The following is a 23,972-nucleotide window of genomic DNA, read 5'->3' as shown; positions in this document are numbered from 1 at the left end:
CTCCTGAAAGGTAATGACGTCCTCTTCTGCCTCAGTTCTACTTTAAGTGACAACAAGCAAATGATTGAACACCTTATACCTGTAAAAAAAAAAAAAAACATGCAACATTAAATTAATCATTTTAACTGACTTGATTCAATGTGTGAATGCCAAACCTATTAGATCTGAATTCTAAGATTTGAGATGAACAAGTGGTTGTAAACATTTCAAAAACAAGCCTCCCTCCTACCAAGACTGTGATGAAATAAAAAAATGTTTTAGCGCATTGTGTTTCATAGATAATATTCAAAATGAGGGAAACCATAATAATCCATTGAAGCTCAATTAAACAAGCAAAGAATGATTTCACACCACAGCAAACAACAGCTAATTGGCTAATTTTCCAGGGTAAGAATAATAAAGGTTTGTGTTTTAATGTAACATACAGGAAGCAGAAATCACAAGGTTGAAAATCTCAGAAAAGTAAAACCTGTTTCATAATATACATAATTAATCAAACTGATCCTGTTTCTCTGCAGGATAATGATAGTATCTGAGAGTTCCTGTGTTCATGTTCAAGGTATAGTGATGGGAAGAGACGCTCTTTCATTCACCCGCTCACTCATATCATTACAAAGAGTGTATCTGCAAAGTGTGTGTCTTTACCTGGTCCATTCTGGTTGTTGTAGATCTTCTAAATCTCATGCATTTTGATCCTACATCCAACTCTCCTACATGGACATCATTGCTTCATAACAAGAGTGTCTCTCTGGCAGTGAAGTTTAATGACTTATCGCGTTAACATATATTAATAGTCTCAATAAGTAACGTAACATAATCAGTCTCAGTCTGTGTTTTCTTTCTGGTAGAGGAACTAAATGATTGGTCTGATGAATAGAAACTATTCCAAACATCCACAGATTGTAGACTGATTAAATGTTTTCGCTAAATGTTTTATCTGGTTCTGTTTTCTTCTCATCTAAAACATCAAAAAAGAACCACATAATTTATTGGCATTCTACTATTTCCTGTGCCATTGGGAGGAAACAGTAATAAAAGAGACATATGTTGGGCAGAGGGTTGCTGTGCTGGATGCCTGCAGACGGTGAGCCTTCATCTTCCTGGTCACACAGTTTAGATCACATCCTCATTCAAAGTCAGACAAATACAAGCAAATATGACAAAAATACCCTTTGTGTACATACATACATACACACACACACACACACACACACACATATGATGGGGTGTGATCCAACATTACATTCCAGAGAGAGAGTGAGAGAGAAAACCAACTAGCAGACACCTTCCTCCGCTCCTTCTTTCTCTCACTCAGCTCATTGAATAATTAGTGATGTGTGTCAATATTGCGGCCCATAGTAACCATATGGTGGGTGCAGGCAGACAGGCCATTGTTAGGAGCTGTGAAATATTGTGTATCCCTGCGAGGGCTGGAGCCAGCAGAGGCAGGAAGTGTTGTCGGGACTGACAGGGACATTGTGAGCCTGAATGGGAGAGTCTTCGGTGGCAGGGAGCACCGCGGACCCAGACAGAAAGTCTTGACCCTGTCGAGAAAGGCTGATTAGGCATGGTGCTGCAGGCCTCCCCTTCATCCACCCCCACCACTACCGCAACCCACCCTTCTCATCCACACCCCCCACTGGAAGCCGTTAGAACCTAAGCAGAATACAACAAGGCCACTTAACTCAGCGGCGCCTTTTCACCGCGCACATAAAAACACTCATATATTCATGTCAGGGGTGGAGAGAAGAAGAGAGGGACGGGGTCTCACGACTGCACAGTAGTGTGTGAACTGATTGGAGTGTGTTTGATTTGTGGGAATGACAGTGTACCATAGAGACTGTGAACCCAACAAGTGGTCTAATGCCTCTTAGGTGGAGTAGAGTGGTTATTCAGCAGTCCAGATTCACTGAAGGTACAAAATCATTCAGAAGATTTTGCACCTTCTTTCTCAAGTTAATAAATGTCAGCGCCTTAAATATGTGTTTTCATTGCATTCCATGCTTTGTTTTTTTCAGGAAATTAAGGATGTCCAATAAATACCCCATCCTGCAATGTTAAGAAAGGGAGTGAAAAATGTATTCTGGCCTTTATGTAATTCCACACCAATCCTCCCAAGTTTCATGGAAATCCATCCAGCAGTTTTTGTCCAATCCTGACTGTAACCAACAAATGTACTCGGGTGAAAACAACCTCCTTGGCGGAGGTAAAAGCTAAGTGATGTCATTAGCGTGTTGTGTAAAGGACAGATTGGAAATGATGCTAAGCTTTTGTTTTACAATCCTCATATCACCACAGAGTAATCAGACAAGCGCATTAGTTCAGATGTAATAGAAGGAGGCCAACATTATCCCGTCACATTAACAAGCTGTGGAGTGCAGGGAAAGTGAGCAGCCAGTGAATCCTCACACTACACAAATCCTCAAAATACCATAAAAGAAAACATAAAACCCCAACAAATATCCAACTCTTAACTCTGCAAACATTTAAATTCAGGGAATCCTTCAAAATGTCGAGGAGATACATTTCGCACTGAAACTTACTTGGCAAACATCTGAGCTTCATAACAAACATTTTATTTGATTGACATCCTATTAGACAAGTAAAGTATCTCAACTTTGCGTTGCAGAAAGAAGCTAGTGTTGTAATTAATGATGAATTTTAAATGATTACAGCCAGTGAATTCTGATAGGATTCTGCAACTTTTTATGCTTTTAAAGTTACGCCCTGAATGGTACAATATTTTGTTCACAAATTTGATAGTGTTTGGGATTTTTATGAAACAACCAGGGCTTTTTAGATTTTAAATATGGCAATGGGACCAATTTTCCTTTTTGCTTTCAACAGAGGAGCAATTTCATCTGGTTCTGTTTCCTCTGGGTCTCCTGCTCCTATCCGCCTGATCAAATGCACCTCCATCCACATCCCCTCTCTTCCTTGTCTCTCCTGCTTTCTCCTCTTTCATTCCATCTTCCTTTCCTCTCTCTGCCAATTATTTCTCTGTCAGTCTGTCACACTTTGTAGGTCTAATAAAGGAGTTCTAAATTGATGTCTGTCCCGTCTTTATTCCTCAGATAAAGCACAACAATTAAGGCTCATGTTTCTTTGCTCAGGGCCTTTGATGGGACACAAAGCTGCAACCAGAAAGAGGGAGAGATGTTGGATCTGCTCTCTTGCTCTCCCCCTCTCTCTCTCTCCCTCTCTCTCTCTCTCTCTCTCTCTCTCCTTCCCACTCTCTCTCTCTCTTTCTCTCTCTCTTAGCGTCTATGACAGATACAGGTAAATTCGGGAAGGGCTTTGTTGGTTTTCTGGTTTTTCTGTTACTTTCCTGTTCCTTTCTTTTTTCTGTTCTTTCTTTGAAACAAAGAGCCTCAGTCTCTCCTTGACCCTTAAACATTACCTGTTGTTAAAACTTGAACTACTGCTGCACTTTTGCACTATAATCTATGTACGGTCTGCTTAAAGTTTATTTTTATTACAAATTTATATAATTTTCGATTAAATTTTTAAAAAACCCAGCATGATAAAGACAAAAATCACAATATCAACTGTAAGGCCTTTACGTCATAATCTTTACATCCTACAATCCCTTACGTCATATTTACATTTCAGATATAGATCATTATAGAGAAGCCATTCATTGAAATAAATGTGATTGGTCATTGCGGAAGATCCATCAATCCATCCATTTTTTTGATGACTAATCGCCTCGTCTACTTTTCCGCTTTGCAAGTCACTGGCCTGCTGGAGCCTATTCCAGCTGGCTATGGGCAACAGGGGGGGATTGTGTAAATAAATACTGTATGTCAGATCTTTAGTGCTTAGACTCTTCAGGGAGTTTGTGTCGAAGTAGCATCTACCCTATACATGCCCCCAAGTAGTCTAGACACTGGTGGTGGTGGTGGCGAGTTACTCTGCTGAGTCAGCTGAGCAGGAATGGGGAGGTGGAGGGTGAGCGTAATATCAGCAGGAAGGACCTAGAGGTAACAGGAAAGCAGCAAAAAAATAATGATGAAACTAATAATTAAGGTGTGTCATTGTCCTATTGGACGGTTTTGAACAGCTAATATTTCAATAGTCGGCGCTAATAAATTTGTTCCTCTAAAAATCTTCAGGTAAAACTCCTTTAACTGGGATACATGCTAAAAAAAAACCTGTGAAAAAATATTTTTAAGACAATATGCGTAGATGGTGTTATATCTGTTTCTACTCTGCTGAAAACTTTATTCTGAGAGAAGTTTCTGTTTCTGGGGAAAAGATAAAATTGTTTGGAAGTAATTGATAAGAGCCTTGGAACAGTGAAATTCAGTAAACAATCATATTTCCTCAGGGTATTTTAAATTTGGATGATGAGCATTAAAGCATGGGTAATTACTAATACCAAAACATTTAGAATTAAAAAAAAAAGGCACATTTAAAAAACACAGCATGATTCCCACAAGAATGTTCAACATGTTATCTTTGTGTTTACTGATTTGGAGTTTTAGGTTGTTGTTTTTTTTGCTCTGTGCTGTGACACCAGGGGGTAAGGTGTAAATTTGAATAGTCAGTGGAAGTAAATGGAAACGGAAAGCAGAAGACACATCTTTGTTAAAATCCATTTATGTTCTGTGAAGGATTGTGATATGCAAGAGTAGTCCTGTTGTTATGGTCGACAACTGTTTCTCGAATATGCTCCCTGTTGACGTGACGCATGTTTTCACCACAGTTCTCAACCACAAAGTAATTCAAACAACAGTAATATTTTTCTGAAAGAATTTAAAATTTTACATCAAATTATGAGATTCTGGAAAGTTGATCATCTGTTTCTGCTGCCTATGTGGTATAGAATATGTACTGACAGTATAATGTTCTGATGTGAAGTCAAATTAGACAGAACACAACTAACTTCTGTCTGAGACTGAGGTTTTCCTCTGAAAAATGGAATTTAACCAACAAATTTAGCTGTTTTCACGTTTTTCTTTTTGAATTTAACATTTTCTCTGTGTATTGAGTCCACATATAGACTCTACCTTAATCATAAGGTTATATTTAAAATTGTAATACACTTTACCTAATTTACTGATTTATTTCTTGTTTTTTAACATTTTATTCAGATATTGAGCCAATCTTGAGAAAATATGGCCTCTGATGTTTACAGTGTTTGACAACACAGATGAATTTTCAGTCAGGAAAGAAAAACTGTGTGAGATGACAATAAAAAAAACCTCCTTCAAAATAAAATGTATTGGTTGATTTTATTCATTTACTTTTGAAATGTAAATAAAAAGTTTTGTGTTTTAAAAAATACAGAAAAGAAGTTATGTATCTTAACCACTTACTAACTTGACCTTATTGTCTATCAGTAACATTTGTCCATAACAAATACAATGAATGTGAATAAACTGTCAAATCTTTCAGAGAAATGAGACGTACATTTTCACAGAAGATGCTTTTATGATGCCATCTTCTTCCTGGCTCACTCTGGTTTTATCCACATTATGTGGGGGCTGTGCCGAGTCTGTTCGTCCCCCCAGCAGCAGCAGCTCAGCATTATAGTTACCTGGGAGGCAAGGCCTTGAGAGTGAGTAATGCTGCTGAAACAAAAGCTCTGACAGCAGAAGTGTGGAGAGAATGATGAGACCCCCCTCTGGCATGTTAGCCACCCTGGCCCCGGAGTCTCCTCCTTGGCTTTTCCCTTTCACACTCCTGCCCTGAGGCCTGGGAGCCCTCCAAACACCAGCACCTTTTAGAGACTCCGCCCAGGTTTACCACTTCCGACGCTAACAAACTTAGTTACGGTCAAATTTTAAAAATCCTATGTACTTAGTATTCTCCATATTGCTGATATACACAACGTTTTGAATATTTCACCAGACAATGTATTTATTAATAAAGATTTGTTGTGTGGAAAGAAGCTTCACAGTGATGATTATCATACATTCAGTTGACGGTGTCACCCCAAGAGGTCAATGGGAACAGATTTAACTAAGACATTGTGAGAGTCTGTTAACTGTAACTTCATTCAATGTTTGTTTCACATAGGAGAACTGGTTTCTAGGTTGCCATGGTTGCCTGAATTGATAGGACATGCCCAACTTTTCCTTGTTGCAAAGGCAAAGACACACATTCTGGGACCGTGGGATCCACTGCAGGCTTAATAAAAATAAATATTTAATAAGGAGTTATTTAATAAGGAGTTACACACAATAACCAACTATCATTTACAACTTGAAACACTGCGGTTGATCCAGAAATGGAACACTGTACGACTTTTAGAGAGAGTGCAATCCTATACCCTGAACACACTGAGAGGAGCAAGTAGTTTGTTGTCATGTGGTGAACAGCTTGTGTAGAATTAATATTCCATTAGATGTAATAACAAAGTAACTACAGAAAATACATAGAGAAACAGAGAAGAGAAACTAACAGCCAAACTCTGAGGAGCAATAAATAAATAAATAAATAAATCTTCTTTCGGCTTTTCCCTTCAGGGGTCGCCACAGCGAATCAGTTGCCTCCATTTAACCATGTCTTGTTCATCCTCTTCTCTCACACCAACTACCTTCATGTCCTCTTTCACTACATCCATAAACCTCCTCTTTGGTCTTCCTCTAGGCCTCCTGCCTGGCAGTTCAAAACTCAGCATCCTTCTACCAATATATTCACTATCTCTCCTCTGGACATGTCCAAACCATCTCAGTCTGGCCTCTCTGACTTTATCTCCAAAAATAAAGAAACAAATAATGATGATGATAAATAAAGTCACCTACTACTACTACTACTACTACTACTACTACTACTACTACTACTACTACTACTACTACTACTACTACTATTTATATGACTACTGCTCATAAAAAAAAGTCCATTCAAAGTGACAGGAGTCACCACAAACCTCAGTTAAGCCTATATTGCCACCATGTGGAGAGAAATGGAATTGTCATCAATTCTTTCTTTTTCTCCCAGAGTTACAGACGAGCTGGAGTCAGTTGGACAGGCTGCTGCAGGGTCAACACATCAATACACTGGAGTCAGACTTAATTTATAGTCACCAATTAATCAGTATTGATGAAGGGAGCTCACCCAAACATGGAGAGAACAAAAAAAACCCACACCATATTGTCTTATAAATGATTAACCTTCAAATTAAACAGTACTAATTATGTGAATGCTTAGAAAACACTGAAACAGGAAAGTCACATATTTATTTGGCTGCAATCAACAAATTCTTCTTGAGTATTCTTGAAAAAAATTGTCTCACTCATTACCAGCTGAAAAATCACTTATTTGAAGTATTTTTCCGTAGGTATCTTTTGAATTGTTTAGTCCATGTCAGTAATGGCAGCTGCTGCTTATTTGGCTGCTATATTCTGTAGTGTGAAACAAATCTTCTGCATCTGAGCTCCGTCTCATTACGTCGTTAATAGAACCGTTCTAAGATTCTATAGACGTTCAACCGACTGAATTAATCCACGATTCAGTGACATTCGCATATGGCACAGCACACCTCGGTGCATTTGATGAGATGCCGGAAATGCAAATCAGTATAGAGCACAGCTATGGAAATCCTTTTATATTGTATCATCAAAGGCCAGGACGCAGTTCCAGGGCCGTTTCCACAGCACAGTCTAATTTGGAACCATATATTTCTGTTTCCACTGCAGAAGAACCAGATCTCAGCCCTGAAAACTGGTAATAGTGAAAAGTGTTGGGCTGAGAGTCCAGAATCACAGGATACTGAAGGACACAACAACCCATCATAATTCCAGGATATAGTCAGGACCTGGAAGGCCCACAACAGAAAGAGAGAGGAAGACAAGAGATCCTTAAAGTTCTGTCCAAAGTCCCTTTGCTAAAGAGATCAATGGGAGATTTAAACCACCATAAATGGGCCTGATGGAATCAACCCTCTGGAAGGCATGCTTCTAATCCACATAAGCATGAGGTGAACATAAGAACCTGCACACCGAATAGAGGGATGTACAATTAAATGAGCTGAAATTTAAAAACAAAAACAAAAGAGCAACAATAAGGACCAGTGGCATCAAATATATGCTTTTCTTTTTGGATGGAAAGATGTACATCAAGTGCATTTGTTCTAATCATATTTTACATTCTGAAATTCAAACATGATAGTCTATTCTTAAATTTATATATATTTTTGCATTGACTTGTTCTGTAAAACGTTGCCTTCAAATCATCGATTTAATCTGTTATGCAAATCAAATAAATTATTTCAATAATCATTAGAGCAATTAAGGTATTTCTGATTAAAGCCTCTTTTGGAACTGATTAATGTGAGTAAATGTGTCATAAATATCAAGGCATTTAAAAACCTTTTTGGACAGATTCAAAACTACAAAAAATTTATTTTCAAATTCAATTTTTATTTTTATGTTATTGAAAAAACTAAAATATTATTTTGAAATTACCAGCAGTTGGAAACTGTGGCTGCAGGGATTGTTTCGTATATGATCTAATGTACTGTACTATTGCTGGCCCCTTCACTAGGACATATCTTTCCTGATACAGACACTAGAGGGAGCCCTGTAATCTCTCTATAAAAAAGGAGAGTTCTATGAGTTTTATGAATAGAAGTGACTGGTATTCGATCATGATGGGAGCTTTGATGGGAGATAGTAGAACACTGGTGGGTGGTGGGATGTGGGGGCGGAAGACAGGGCGGGACAGGTCTCTCAAGCCATCCTGACATCGTGTCTCAGTCCAGGACAACACACATTTGGGGTGTTGTCCTGGACTGGTCTTTCACTCCTCTGTGGTCCACTCTCTAAATTTATCAGGGCTCATCAGTACGGGTGTCTCTCATATTTCTGCTGGCGAACAGGACCAGCTAAGAATAGAAAGCCCTGACACACATTAACATCCCCCCCCCCTCTCTCTCTCTCTCTCTCTCTCTCTCTCTCTCTCTCTCTCTCTCTCTCTCTCTCTCTCTCTCTCTCTCTCTCTCTCTCTCTCTCTCTCTCTCTCTCTCTCTCTCTCTCTTTCTCTCTCTCTCTTTCTCTCTCTCTCTTTCTCTCTCTCTCTCTCTCTCTCTCTCTCTCTCTCTCTCCTCTCTCTCTCTCTCTTTCTCTCTCTCTCTCTCTCTCTCTCTCTCTCCTCTCTCTCTCTCTCTCTTTCTCTCTCTCTCTCTCTCTCTCTCTCTCTCTCTCTCTCTATCCACTCTCTCTCCTCACTTTTTCTAAAATGCAATTATTTTCTATCTGTCACCATCATAATTATAAAGCTCTTGACTTATGAACTTTTCTTCTGACCTTGAACAAGGGAGGAAGGAGAGGAGCTTACTGAGGAGCCTGGGGAGGCTGTCTACTAGGGAATCCTGGCAACCAAACAGTTAGGACCACAATAACCAGAGTGCAAGTGATGACCACATATGACCTTTACTAGAATACTACATTAAGGAGGTTGTTGTTGTTGTTGTTGTTGTTGTTGTTGTTGTTGTTGTTGTTGCAGATAACTATTTTTTGTGTTGTTCTCATTCTATGTAAAACTCTGCATGTATGTATACAAGACAACCTGAATGTCTCTTGTTGACCTCTTTAGGGTTTCAAGGTCCAGATGAAGATCTGGAGAATCACCAATATAAGATAATAAAAGATAATTTCCCCAAGAGGAACAATAAAGTGTGTTTCAATCTTTCTTTCTATATGTATTGGACTGTTTGGAGGGCCCTTGTTTTTGAGTTTTCCCTCACTAACAGACAAATAAATAAATGAACTAAAATCCTTGCTGTAGTGAAGGTGGGGTGGCGCACACAGTGCAGTGATACATTTACTGCTTCTGCTGCTGTAGGAACATGTATATACCTGCTAAACCTGAATGGAGAAATCACCATATGCACTAAAACCAAACCTGACAGATAGCTTTGAAAGTATTTGTGAAATCCTACAAAATCTATGAAGTGTTGTAAATGATTTTGATATATGCTGAGATATCTCATTCTAAAACTTTAGCAGATTCGGACAATTTTTAGAAATTCATTACATCAAGATTTCATCTCAACAATTAAAATAAACTTAATAATAATATATTTTTTATTCTGTTTTCATTTTTCCATAAAATGAAACAGAATATTTTATTTATGCTGTTAGCAAACTACAATTAACCTAATAGGTCAAAGGGAACCTGTAGGCTTTTTGTCTGAATAAGTACAGTATATAAATATACTTAATATAGCTGTAAGGCATCATGGGGTTTATTCTAAATATGCATATATATTATACAAACAGTAGCTTTTTTTCATTCTAAATATGCATATATATTATACATGCAGTAGCTTTTTTTCTCTATTTCTAAAAAGAAACATTATACAGTATGAAATACATATTCTCAACTCCTTTACTTAACGTTACATGTTCCCAAATGTTTTTTATACTGTGCAAAGCTTCATCTAGCAAAGGAACAGGAAAGACTGGAATAGCCTCTCTGACTCCTAACTTTCAAATCTAATCCCGGGATGGAGCAGGAGCAATACTCTTATTCCATGTATTTCCTTATATTTGTAGAGCAGTGTAATGAAAACACCACATGGAAATACAGTAAGTTATTATTACTGGACAGTTACTATGACCTCTAATGACATTAATGATCCCCTGGTTTTTCTTCAACCATTAAACTAGCATTGTCAGTTTTTGCCCCTTTAAAGATTGCAATAACTTTTCCATAACCTTTAAATGTTAATCCCATAAAAAAAAGATTATGGTGAAAATTAAATTCTATTGACCTTAGGCAAATCCTTGCACGCTGCCCTTTGCACAGTGAGACAAAGCAGTGCATGGAGGCTTAACTTTAAACACTCCTGTGTCTCAGGATTACAGACCCTCAGCGCAATTACCATGGCTTGCTTTCATCAAATAAGAATGACCACAAACATTGATGTAATTAGTCTACAAATAGTTTTAAACCCAAGTACACACCACCAGCAAACTCAATGCCTGACCCCTACAGATCAGTGGAGTCTGGAGTTGGATTACAAGGATTAAGGAAAAGCTACCTTCCTATTTTTGCATTTCTGTCAGCAGATAGTCTTCCCTCACAATGACAGTATGTATATTGTCAGACATGAACAGGTGGGTAAACATAAGAACCACGTTTATCCACTAAGATGACTTTCAGTACGTAAATCATCAATGAAAACAATTAAAACCGCATATTTTATTCCACTGTAGATATACGGAAACGGATTAAGGACACTTCTGACTTTATTCTGACTTTAATAACTGCGGCAAGTGTTCAGAAGCTTCTTACGTAAAAACGTGTCTGTGACAGGAAAAGTTGTTTGCGTAGCTGATTTACGTAAAAACCCGGACGGAGCTCGGCGGGTGACAAGGGGAAAAAAACAAACATGTGACGTCACGCACGCTTGACTTCAGTCGTCCAAGATGGCGGACGTGAGCGGGTCGAGGAGCAGAAACCACCTCGAACCGAACCACAAAAGACGAGTCGCTGACGGAGGTAAAACCCTTATTGGATTTGTGAGACGGGGTTGTGGTTTTGGAACCGGTTCGGACGGTGATTTTCACGCGTTTATCTCAGTCGTCTTTGTTAGAGGGAGAGTGGTTTTCCCGTTAGCCAGGCGGATCGCTCGTCAGTTGGAAGAACAACCTTCCCAAAGTACGGTTCGCGTCTTCCCCAACGCGGTCCCTCCTCACGTCCAGCTGTACAACCATTGTGTGGCTTTCATGTTTGTTTTTGTGTTTTCACTGTGCCTGGATATTTCCATTATAGTTTCAGCTCAAACGTTGTCGTTTCAAACTGGCTTTGACCCGGATACACAATTCAAATGCGACACCTGTCGTCTTGCTTTGTCCGGATCCGTCACTTGACCCGCGGAGACCCCCGAAGGCTGCCCGCCTCCCTCAGCCTCTGAGCCGGCCTGTAGCGGCCCAGTCCACCCGGATGTTAGCTCTGTCGAACCGGTACATCAGTTTCGTGTGTGGTTTAGCCGCAGGAGTCACGGGACATCAAGCTAATCATCTCATCCCGCTAACAAGGCGGCTATTTTTAAATACTCCAGGGCAGTTGAGTTTACCCCAACACCTATTCCTGTCATTACGGGGGTAATTATTTCACATGAGTCGTGTTAGATTTCAAATATCTACATTTTATTAAGAAATTATTAAACATCGTTATATATATTTTTTTTTTTTTACTGGCAATTTATAAACCATGAAATACAGGAATGAAAAACTATCAACCACCTAACAAATCATTTAAATGATTATTCATTTATTGTAGAATTTGTGGACTAGGAATAAACTAATGTAACATTTGTATTCCCCTTCAAGATGAGCAATAAACAATGTTTGAATTTAATAAATAGAAGTTTTACTCAAATACCAATCTGATATACATTTTTGGGATACTTGTAGTTTAATTGAGCCTCTCCATTTTCTTATTCTATTTTGAAGGATAATAATGTTCAATTTAGTCTAATTCATCTTTGGTTACAAGGCATTTACTAGATCCATTTAATTATAATGAGTAGTAATTGATGATAATCATTTTAAAGTTTTTTTAAAAAAATCCCCATATCACAATGTACTCCACTCTTAAAGATACACATATTCAAAGAAATGTTGAATTTATGACCCACTAATTTTATAGATCAATATTTGGTCCATCCATGAGAAACGTTTTACCGCCCCAAAAGAGACAAACATTCCTGTTCTTCATCTGCCCATATGTCAGTGGAACACAGCTCACAGATTTAATCGTACTTGTAGTGTGAATTTGTTTGTTATTGATAGGGCGGCAGTGGCTCAGTGGTAGAACCGGTTGTCCTATGATCCAAGATCGGCGGTTCGGTTCCCGCTCCCGCCCAAAAAACAACTGGAGCACTGCCGAGGCGCTCATGAGCAAGGTGCCATCCCCTTTACAAGTTGCTCATTTGGGGCGCACCATTTTGGAGCTGCCCTCCACCCTACCTCCCATTGCATACCTACAGGCCCGCCTGTGTGTGTGTGTGCGCGCGCGCGCATGCATGTGTGTCTGTTTGTGCACGCACGCGCATGTGTGCTAGCTACAGGGGCCTGTACTCACTAATATACTGTATATGCATGCGTGTGCTTTCTTAATTTCCCTTCGGGGATCAGATAAGTATATAAAATTTAAAAAACTAAAAATGTAAAGATTCCTCCAAGGCATGTGAAATGGACAGGAGACAGCATACTTTTATATTGATAGCAGTCATGCATATTTTTATACTTTTATATGATGCTATTATCTTCGTTGAAGTCTGCACTTTGTCCTCACAGGTTCCCTTTTGGTCTGTTTGCTGGACACTTGTGCCACCTGATTTTTGTTTGCAGATGTTGCACCAGGCCATTTTTAATGCTAATTTTAATGCTAATTAAAAGTCAATATCACCAATTCCTCAAAGGATGCAGTGAAGTTTTTTTGTGTATCCTCCATGAGCTGTTTGTACAGTCTATTGTATGAAACTTACATGATCAATTAAACAATAATATTCATCAAATTCAAATGAAAAGTCTGGATGAGACACTGCTAGCACAATTTGTGGAAACCATGGTAGAGAAGAACTGATCATTAGTAGTGCAACTTGGAGGAAATATTCTGCACTTTTCCCACAATTTAAATATGCCAGTTTTCTTGAATGTAATTTAAATGAAAATGTTAAAATGTCTTTATCAACAATATATCAGCAACAACTTTTTCAGAATGTTTTTTTCAGAATACTTGTAATTAATTTAAATTAGCGAGACCTTATTTTGCTCAACTTCTCTACCAACGAAACCCCAAAGGCTTTTTTTCTTACATTAATCTCCCTGAAGGCCAGAGTATGAAACGTTCCATTTTTAGACAGCTGGATAATTAACCAGACTACAGCGTTATCAAGGTCTGCCACAGATTTTACACGAGTCCATAAGGGAGAGCTGATTTTGGACACAGAGGCTAGATGTAGGTTAGCTTTTCTTGTCATACATATTTAAAAAAGAAGACCCTCAAAAGAACTGGAAAGATGCAAAACTAAATTTACTTGTGTGATTATTAGTACATGTGAAGTTTTATCATTTAGATGCATTATTTAGTGCATTATTTACCTCAGTGTGAGTGTCGCTTTCATACGAGATGACACACTGTAGCTATTTTTACTTCTGTCCTGATTTTCTGCAAAAGACAGTTTTTAAAAAAAAAACTTTATCAGCTTGTATTTTTAACTCGCACACATTTTGCGAAAACCATTTTCTCAGTTGTTTTTTTCAGTTGTTGCAGAAGCGTATCTTTGTGCCACCTCATCCTGCCGCGCTAAACTTGAGAATTTGTCCTGAACAGATTACTGCTGTTGCTTTGTGCATACAGAAACTCTGCAAACACCAGTACACCATTGCTGCCCTGAATTTTCAACATGTCTAGGTTGATCTTTGAATGCCCCGTGTACAGTTGTCCCCTTGAGCAAGAATGTTGCTAAACATTGTCAAACCTGGCCTACTGCTGCCTTAACTGAGTTTTAACCCATCCGGTGCCATCCAATGCTGGGCCGGGGGGTAAAATTCAAAATCAGTATCTCTGGTTGTCTTGTTGTCAAAACTTTTGTCATCTAAAGTTTGTTTTGTGTGTTCAGTGCTTGACTCTGCTTTGTGTGGAGGTCAAGTTTGTGATATATTTGTTTGTACAGCATAAGCGGCCGTCTCCCTGCTAAGCGTATAGGTGATGTATGTATTTTGTTTGAGAGGTTTTCTCATGTTCAGCGCTGCCGTCACCCTTTGAAACTCACCGCTTTAATTTGTGGCTCCGTACTGGATAATTATTACCATTGGAGCAGAAATTGATCATTTAAAAGGCCAAAAATTCCTTGTGGTGGAGGAGAATTTTAACTATTAGAACAAAACACAAAAATAGTCGAAGTTATCTGTGAGCTATAAGAATGTAATCAAGAAAATAATCAGTGAGTGATTTACTCATTAAAATGAATATAAGATGCTCCTATGGTCACCATTTTTGTGGTTTATTAGTGAGAAGTACATTATTGGTGTCCACTGGCACATACTCATATTGGCCATGTCTGGAGGGTGGTGCAGGGCGAAGATGACACTCCCTGAAGTACCTTGACATAGAGTCCACTGAACAGGTAGAACAGCAAGTACAACGTATTTGTCATTCAATGTTTTGATGGAATCCCTATTTAACTGTACTAAACTGTTTCCTAAAAAAATTGCATCATAGACATACTTTGGATTCAGTACATGTATCCTGTACGTAAAATTGAATAAACTATCAGCAGCAGTGTTGTGTCAGTTAACTTAAACATGCAGATATTTTATGATAGCACACCGAGAGTTTTTAACTGCTACAAATAATAACAAAACAATTCCTCAAGTAATCAATAAATGTGAAAATGATAAAGCCAGAAGGAGATTTGTGTACACTATAATGCTTATTTGTTCTTTGAAAACTGCTTTTGATGTTGTTTTACAAGATTAGTTTTAGCTTTATCTCAAATCCAAACCTTGGAATTTAAATTTCATGAAATTATTAGCGGTCCAATGATTAGCCGATCAATTGATTCAGGAACTAAAAAACAATTATTAAATGCTGAGACTCTTCAGTTCCAGTTTCTCAAATGTTTCTGGTTTACCTGGTTTTTCGTAATAATAACGTGAATGCCTTTGGGTGTTGAATGTGGAAGTTTTTCCAAGTGCCAGTTGTGGAACTGATGCAGGAAGGAAGGCCTCTTGAAATGTTTACGTTATCTGTGTGGGAAAACCTTTGGCAGAAACAACAAAATGACAGCAAAAATGTGAGAATGTTGTCCTCATAAATTCCTTTTCTTGTTTCCTTTTATTCCCCCAGTGTGGGGCTATTTCCAAACTTGACCTAGATTCATATGATAGAGTGGATGGCTGCGTTCAGCTTCAAGAACACTTCCAGTTTAAACAAATTTAAAGACTCCTGTGTGTCATTTTTCAGAGGAATATGCAGCATCTTTTCTGAAAAAGTTTTCAAAGGCTGAGCTTCAGAAAATGTTTTTTGGTTCTCACGACATAACCCTACTCCAACATGTTTGTCCATATTCTCATATTACACCCATTGTCTCCAAGATAACACGCAGCTTGCTGTTATCTAACAGTGTGTTTTCATCTTTTTCTCCATTTGTTTGTTATCTGAAGGTTTGCAAGGTGTGGAAGATGTTCCCATGTTTCAGCATAAGCAGAGTCCTCCATTAGTAAGGCCTGATGATCTTGATAATGATTTACTTCCCACTGCCTCAGCCTCCACCTCATGCAAATATACCAGCCTCACCCCCTCGTCGGAAGAAGAGTTTCGGGAAGAAGAGGTAAAAGTTCTGCTCAAATCTTTTTTTTTTGTCAAGTTTGTTGCCTCCAGGTGACTGTAACGACTTCAGCCCCTTTACAAAGCCCTGACTGCAAACTCCTGTGTTCAGGCTGCAGCTGCGGATGAGGTTGAAAAGGCCAAACCCATCCAGATCGTCATAGCCAACGAAAATGAGCATAGCTTTGAATTAGATGCTGCGGCTCTGGAGAAGATCTTGCTTCAAGATCACGTGAAGGACCTGAACGTGGTGGTTGTGTCTGTGGCCGGGGCCTTCCGCAAGGGCAAGTCCTTCCTGCTGGACTTCATGCTGCGCTACATGCACAATTCGGTGAGATGAAAGGGTGATTTTAATGCTGTTTCTGGGCACAAAAGGCAGATCAGATTACTCTGTGTCTTTACATCTACTGGACTGGGATGAGCATGGACAAGTCTTTTCTGTTCATGTACTCAGTCAGTCTGTTGAAGCTCAGCAAGGTGTGTGAATAAGACAAGGTGTTGGTTCTAGGTCCAAAACCTCACACACGACTGCTCATATTTGAGCACATCCAACAGCTGGGGGTCTCCCACTGGCAGATGTCAACAAGCAGCCTGGCAGCAGCTGGACACAGCAATGACCAGGATCATATTACATTCATTTGCACATGCTAGTGCACAAGACTATATGCACAGAACAAGCACGTTCTAATAATGTCTCAGCTGTTGAGCTGCATAAACATGGGCATTCACGCGCATCTGTAAAGAGCTGCACATGTTCACATTTTTCAAACTGATGCTACTGGTTTAGGCTGTAATAATCAGATGCATACTGAATGTCATGTTATATAATAATGAACAGCAGGTATTTTTTGAATGGCATGCTAGAGCAGCCAGGTGTTCACACATGCTTTGTCTTGCAAATCATTAAGCGCTGGTGAAGATCATACATGTCATGCCTATGGTGGCTTGTCAGCCTGATAGATAAGGTGTCTTAGTGTTGCTTGTGCTGTAGACTGTTTATGTTTGAAATGATAACGGAACACTTTGTGATGAGTGGCTTGTAATAATCAGAGAGAACTTGGGTTTTTAAGTTAATCATTAAACACAAGGCTCTGGCCTGCCTCCCCTCTCCTCGTTTTTTTTTTCTCAAGCTGAAGTCTTGAGTTGCAGCGTAACTAAACTCTCTTTTGTAGGATTGTTTCTACCCGTTTGAGTACACTAAAAGTCTAAAAATTTAAGCACGATAGTCTGAATTTCTGTTGTGCAACACTTGCTGGCAAACAAAACCGAACGTAAGAGTTCAATCATATTGGTTATTGTTTAGCATTCCAGTAAATGTTGTACCGGTAGATGAGAAGTTAGTTAAATGAGACTCTTGTCTCTGGTGAAGAGGAACTGAATACAGTATATCTCTATATCTCATCCTGCAAAAACAAATGATCTTGTAAAACGAATTCCCAAATGTTGGCTCACCTGTAAGCTCTCTTTCTGTTATATCTCCACCTCTGCTACTTCTCACACTTGTCCTTTCTGTTAACCCAGTTCAGGTGGATTCACTTTTTTTTCTTTCATTCTTTATTCTCTACCAAAGAGAGAGTCATGGATGGGCAGCGATGATGATCCCCTGACAGGATTCACCTGGAGAGGAGGCTGTGAGAGGGAGACTACGGGTATTCAGATTTGGAGTGAAGTCTTTGTGGTCGACAAACCTGATGGCAGCAAGGTAGAAATTTGTCAGATGAATAAAACCACAATTTAAAATCTTCAATAGTGTTTAAATTGGTATACCCAGAAAAGGTTTAAGGCAGTTATATATATTTCATCTAATCCCAACAGGTTGCTGTTCTCCTTGTTGACACACAGGGAGCATTTGACAGCCAGTCCACCATAAAAGACTGTGCAACTGTGTTTGCCCTTAGCACAATGACCAGCTCCGTACAGGTGAGAATTGTGAAGAAAAATTTTTTTTTTAAATGTACATAAAGTGTCAGCTTTTGTGTGAGACATGTTTTGTTTTCAGGTGTATAATATTTCCCAGAACATCCAAGAAGACGACCTGCAGCATCTGCAGGTTGGTTCCATACCTTCACCTTGTAGGAAAACAAACAGTCGTGTACACTAATATCTGTTTTCCCATCCATTTTTTCCCCTTTACACATAGCTGTTCACAGAATATGGCCGACTGGCAATGGAGGAGATCTACCTCAAACCTTTCCAGGTACTGCCTGCTGCTGTTTAGTCATCTTTAAATTGTCCTCCCATAGTGTGTCTTTGTGTGTTTAATGTTGGTGGTGTGTTTCAGTCCCTGATGTTCCTGATTCGGGACTGGTGTTATCCTTATGAACACAGCTATGGGTTGGAAGGAGGGAACAACTTCCTGGAGAAAAGACTGCAGGTGATTAAAGTAGTTCTTCACATTTTTCATTACACTCAAGATACTTGTATATTGTGTGCCCATAATGTCATTGTTTATTCACCTGTGTGCACAGGTCTGTCTAAACATGTTTTCACTGTGAGCCCATGTTGTTGTCTTCTGACTCAGGTGAAGCAAAACCAACACGAGGAGCTGCAGAATGTGAGGAAGCACATTCACTCCTGCTTTTCCAACATCAGCTGCTTCCTGTTGCCACACCCTGGCCTCAAGGTGGCCACCAACCCGAACTTTGACGGTCGGCTGAGAGGTGAGAAAGCAGTGAACACACACACACACGTACGCATAATGACGAGTGGTGGCTAAAGCGAGCTGGGCTGAACTTCTTGTGACTTTCAGACATCGATGAGGATTTCAAGAAGGAGTTGGTCCGGCTGGTGCCTCTCCTCCTGGCCCCAGAGCGACTTGTAGAGAAAGAGATCGGAGGCAACAAAGTCACCTGCAGGGATCTCCTGGAGTACTTCAAGGTCCTGCATTTTATTTTAGAAAGACTCGTGGTTTTCACAGTGATAAGTCCCTGTCAATAAACGCAGCATGACGGAATTAATAAAACAATATTGGCAGACTGATGGTGAAGAAAACCTCAGTTCTATACAAACAATAACACAAATTTCCTTCAGTTGGGATTTATAAAAATTTCACCTTTCAGAAACTCTGTTTGAAGTTAGACACATTACACTGTTTCAGAGGCTGGTACTATTTAATGCATGTAAATCCGTCTGCATGTTCTTAAAGTCTTAATATCCCTTGTTGTCAGAAAGTTAACATTGCATTGGACACTGATTTGATAATATGTAATATATTCCTGCAGGCTTACATAAAGATCTACCAAGGTGAGGAACTGCCTCACCCAAAGTCCATGCTGCAGGTGGGTTACATCTGTAGATTTCAGTGTCTCTGCCCATTCCATCCAGCGTGGCTTCAATTCCATCATCTCCTCCTGTTCATTAGGCAACGGCAGAAGCCAACAACCTGACTGCTGTGGCCGGAGCCAAAGACCTGTACAGTAAAAACATGGAGCTGGTAAGGATTTTTTTAACCTTTTTTTTTTTTGCACGTCATCATGAATCGTAATCAGTTTCTAAGCTCAAAGGCTTCCAAAATGTCAAATGCTTTTTGTTGTTTTGTCATTTTGTTTTGAAAAATCTGTCAAGTGAAGTAAACTCAGGGTTCCTTTCATTTCAGATCTGCGGTGGGGACAAGCCATACATCGCTCCGGGCGACTTGGAGCGCTGTCATAAAGAGTTTCGCGAGCACTCGGTGCACTTCTTCTGCTCTATCAAGAAAATGGGCGGCGACGAGTTCTGTCAGCGCTACCAGAACCAGCTGGAGGCGGAGCTAGAAGACGCCTACAGCAAGTTCTCCAAGCACAATGATGGCAAAAACATCTTCTACGCGGCGCGCACGCCCGCCACACTCTTCGCGCTCATGTTTGTCACCTACTTGGTGTCTGGGGTGACTGGCTTCATCGGGCTCAGCACCTTAGCATCGCTGGCTAACTTGGTCATGGGCGTGGCACTGCTGTCCCTCTGCGCCTGGGCGTATGTGAAGTACTCTGGAGAGTTTCGGGAGGTTGGGCTGGTGATAGATCTGGTGGCTGAGACACTCTGGGAACAGGTGGGTAGTTGTGTGAGTGTGTGTGTGTGTTAGAAATGCGTACGTTCAACAAAACAGTGGAGCCCTGAACGTCTCACTGAAGACGTTCTGGGGTGCTGAGGCATTATTTCTCATTTTTGTCTTCAGACATTGTGCAATTTTCATTTAACGTGGGAACCCACTGATGATAACATTTGTTTGCTTTGAGGTTTCAGATTATTTGTTTGCCTTTTTATTTCTATGCTTTCAAAAAGTAAGAACCAAGAATTTTCCCATCGGTTTTTGTTTCTGTTTTCTACATGTTCTTGATGCCTTTTGTTTCCTCACATCCCTTCACTCATCACACTTCCTGAAGAGCTGATTGTTTCACTACTTCCTGATCAGTGATTATTGAAACTCTTTTATCAGCTCACAGTATTTATGAGTCACCAGCCTGCAGACTCACCTCAGTACAAATTTGAATCCGGTTTGTGGTTATCTTTTAATTTCTGTGAATGTTTGGGATTCACTCCAAACACAACCCTCATGCTTCCTCTTCCTCTACCTCTCTTGTCTTCTCTTTCCTCCCTTGCTTCTCAGAAGATAATCAGGAAGGTGAGAGGTGTCTTGTCCCGCTTCTCTGATCTGCTCGCTTCCTTTTCTCGTCATCCTGCCTCATTTGTGGCTTTTGTTTTCTTTCTGTCCCCACCTCCTGATCTGTTACCCATACTCTTTTTGTGTCAGTATCTTCAGTGCTGTTTTCATCTCTCCTCTTTTTTTTTTAACCATTATTTTTCTTTCATTTCCCTCTCCAACTGTTTAAACCATTCTTATTCTTTTTTACCTCCTCCCTCTGTATCTTACCGGTCTTTCAGCTTTGTTCCCTGTTTAACTTCCATTCCTCCCTGCTGTCCTCTCAGGTGTTTTCCAAACTTTTGGAGCCTGTCAGGAGCCGCCTGGCTTGGCCCGTCTCTCTCCTCCCGTCATTCCCATCAGGAACGATGCAAGGACTAAGAGCTCTGTCTCCTCTCAACAACAACTACAAGAAGACTAAATAGCAGCAGAGCGACTTGTGGATTTATAGACTGTTGAATCACTTCTCACTTTGAAACTTCTGGAGTTTGCTGGCTTCTTTGTTAATTTTCAGTCTGGATCCTTACACGGCAGCACGAACGCCACCTGAATTTCACTAAATGAATCTGACCAATGAAGGGCCAGAAACATCTCCCAAACTACTGAAGCCCAATCAAACGGTTGTTAAAAGTCTTACCTGACTTATTTCTTTCTAAATCTTTTTTTCTTTTATGTTGATGAGGTCTGGTTTGGTTGTGTCGTGATCATATTTATCGTATATTATTTGACATTATGTGCTGATTTTGTTCCTTTTTTTTAATTTCCAGTAATCATTTTTCTTCCCTAACCTTTCAGTTTCTTTGTCCCTTCCATAGATCGTCAGACAAGTTAACTTTATCTGTTGTCATGTGACTCATTGTCTCTTTCCTCCTCGCCTGCAGGTTTTGAAGCCATTAAGTGAACACTACATGGAAGACAACGTCCGACAGACGGTGGTTAACTCCATCAGAGCCAGCTTGACAGAACAGGCCTCGCAACACACCAAGTTAAAGACTCACTGACGGTATCCTTCCTCCTCTAGTCCCCACCTCATCATGTTTATGACTCTCCTGCCCACTCTTTCAGCGTGTTCATCCTAGAACTACGGAATTAGTTCAACGCCAAAGCTCTTATCCCCCCTCCAAAATGCCCACCATTACACTGCTGCTCCAGCTATATGCTGTTGTGGACCCACATGTTTGCAATCCGCCTTGATCTTCATCGCCACCCAGTGCCTCAGAGCCAATACTGCGCATTCATGAGCGGACCCAGAAGAGCAGCCAGTGATGTCCAGACCAGGCCAGGTTCTGCTGTGTGCCATATTGTAATCGTGTTATAACACCGACTGTGGGCTCACACGGTGGGGACGTCATCTATTTGCGGACCGCACTTCAGGATAAAGCTGTAATTCAGGGAAACTGACGCTGCTGTTGACAGCTGTTGTCTAAAATAATGCAAACTAAAATTATCTTCTGTGTATTTGCATGTTTGGTATAACAAGGCAGACAAACTCAGAACTCTGTGGACCTTCTCCCCAGACCTTCTCCTCAGACCTTCTCCTCAGCCTGGCTATAAATGTTTCTACTCGCAAACAATTGACAATCTCAAACTAATGTACTTGAATGGGTTACTTTGTTGTCTCAGAAACAGAACGTATTATTCTGCTGACTTTATAGTGTAAAGAGCTGGAGAGGTTATTAGAGCTGTCAAATGTCCAGCTTGTACTGGCTGTACTAAAAATCTGAACTGAAAATAGATGACTATATTCGTCCACATGCTTCATTTTGATTTTTAATGTTTCCCTTTAATATTTTTTACGAGTGTGACCTTGAAGAGAGTTACAGGAAGTCCAGAGTTTGTCAGCTGATGCCAGATCTGTTTTTAATGTAGAACTGATTTATTTGAGCATCTTGTAGCAAACCTGAGAGCGTTTGGCCCTCTACGTGACGCTGAGGGGTATCATGTTGTAGCATTCAGATGGGAAATCGACCTGCTAGCAATCAGAGCCCAGGGCTGTCTGGTAGGGCGAACATCCAGGACTGTTATAGTGAACAGTTTTCCCTACCGCTGCCTTTCATGAAGCTGCATTAACCTGATCCCTTCACCGTTTACACCTAGCATTTTGGTTGTTCCTGGAGAGTTCATCATTTACAATTTTTTAACTTCAGTTCAAACTCAAATCAACATGTCGGATATAAATTATTTACATTCTCTAGTGTTGGATGTGGAAGTTTGTACTACTTATATCTGCAAGATGAACATAAGGCTCCTGCCAGCAGCTTAGCTTGGCTTAGTTTAGCTTAGCTTAGCGTCACATTAAGTGAACACGGGGGAAATGGCTGTTGGCTTTAGAGTTAGCTGGCAGTTTTATCAGTGTTGTCATCTAACGTAAGTGAGAATGTCTCCCAATATCTTTGTAATATTCCTTTAACTGTCAAAAAGTGATTGAACAGCTTTGTCTAGAGTTTGCTGTATCTAAATCACTGGATTCTCCTCCATCTCTGGAATCAGCTCAGTAATCAGCCCCCTGATTTAATATCAATAATAGGACTGAACGTTTTACGTTGTTCCTTCACGTCTGAACTGGTTTAATTGACTCCATCCACATAATTTCTCACCTCATGCACCAACCTTTACTGTGTACACGTAGTACAAACCGGGCATGTACATTATATTGAATATTTAAATAAACTTTATACATTTTATAGTGAATTAGCTGAGAATGGTTGTTTGTTCTGTTGATCTACATTAGTGTCTTGTTTTACGTATATGTTGCTGCTGTAGGAGTTACACTAGTTGTCTTCTCATGAGGTTGAGCGTTAGTAGAATGTGGTGTGAATACTTTAATTCTGAAAATTTGTGAGGAGTGGGTTGGAGACGATGTCAGCCTTTTTAAGATATCTCTGGTAATTTATTTTTGAATAAAATGTTTACCTTAAGAATAAATCAAATCAATAAAAATCTTTTGGCTCCTTTTGTTTTTTCTTCCTGGAGATTTTCTTTTTATCTTATTTCACTCTTTAATCTCAGGCAAAGCAAACTTTTCTTTCCACCATGCTATTTCAAACCTTAACTAGAACCA

The 23,972-nt window shown here is 39.8% G+C and overlaps 1 protein-coding gene across 2 annotated transcripts; it reads left to right on the top strand.

Moving 5' to 3' along the window:
• The first annotated feature begins 11,372 nt into the window (after window positions 1–11,372).
• LOC137603730 (atlastin-2-like) lies at window positions 11,373–23,862 on the top strand. 2 transcript variants are annotated; one of them, XR_011037314.1, is made up of 15 exons: window positions 11,373–11,454; window positions 16,131–16,297; window positions 16,406–16,624; window positions 17,864–17,995; window positions 18,109–18,213; window positions 18,293–18,343; window positions 18,434–18,490; window positions 18,575–18,667; window positions 18,815–18,953; window positions 19,043–19,170; window positions 19,515–19,571; window positions 19,655–19,726; window positions 19,889–20,320; window positions 21,199–21,531; window positions 21,793–23,862. XR_011037314.1 is itself a non-coding variant. In XM_068327464.1 (14 exons), exons 1-14 carry the CDS (start codon window positions 11,382–11,384, stop codon window positions 21,910–21,912), a joined length of 1,845 nt encoding a protein of 614 aa, XP_068183565.1. In that variant the 5' UTR covers window positions 11,373–11,381; the 3' UTR covers window positions 21,913–23,862. The 2 variants fall into 2 exon arrangements, 1 of the variants encoding a protein (XP_068183565.1); XM_068327464.1 differs by lacking the exon at window positions 21,199–21,531.
• Window positions 23,863–23,972: the final 110 nt, after the last annotated feature.

This window comes from Antennarius striatus, chromosome 11 (assembly GCF_040054535.1).
Source record: "Antennarius striatus isolate MH-2024 chromosome 11, ASM4005453v1, whole genome shotgun sequence".
NCBI lineage: Eukaryota > Metazoa > Chordata > Actinopteri > Lophiiformes > Antennariidae > Antennarius > Antennarius striatus.
This window is presented reverse-complemented; position numbering and strand designations above follow the sequence as displayed.

Coding starts and splice junctions, on each gene's coding strand:
- LOC137603730 (XM_068327464.1), top strand. CDS start 11,382: ATGGCGGACGTGAGCGGGTCGAGGAGCAGAAACCACCTCGAACCGAAC. Junction 11,455..16,130: donor AAGACGAGTCGCTGACGGAG/GTAAAACCCTTA, acceptor TGTTATCTGAAG/GTTTGCAAGGTGTGGAAGAT. Junction 16,298..16,405: donor AAGAGTTTCGGGAAGAAGAG/GTAAAAGTTCTG, acceptor TCCTGTGTTCAG/GCTGCAGCTGCGGATGAGGT.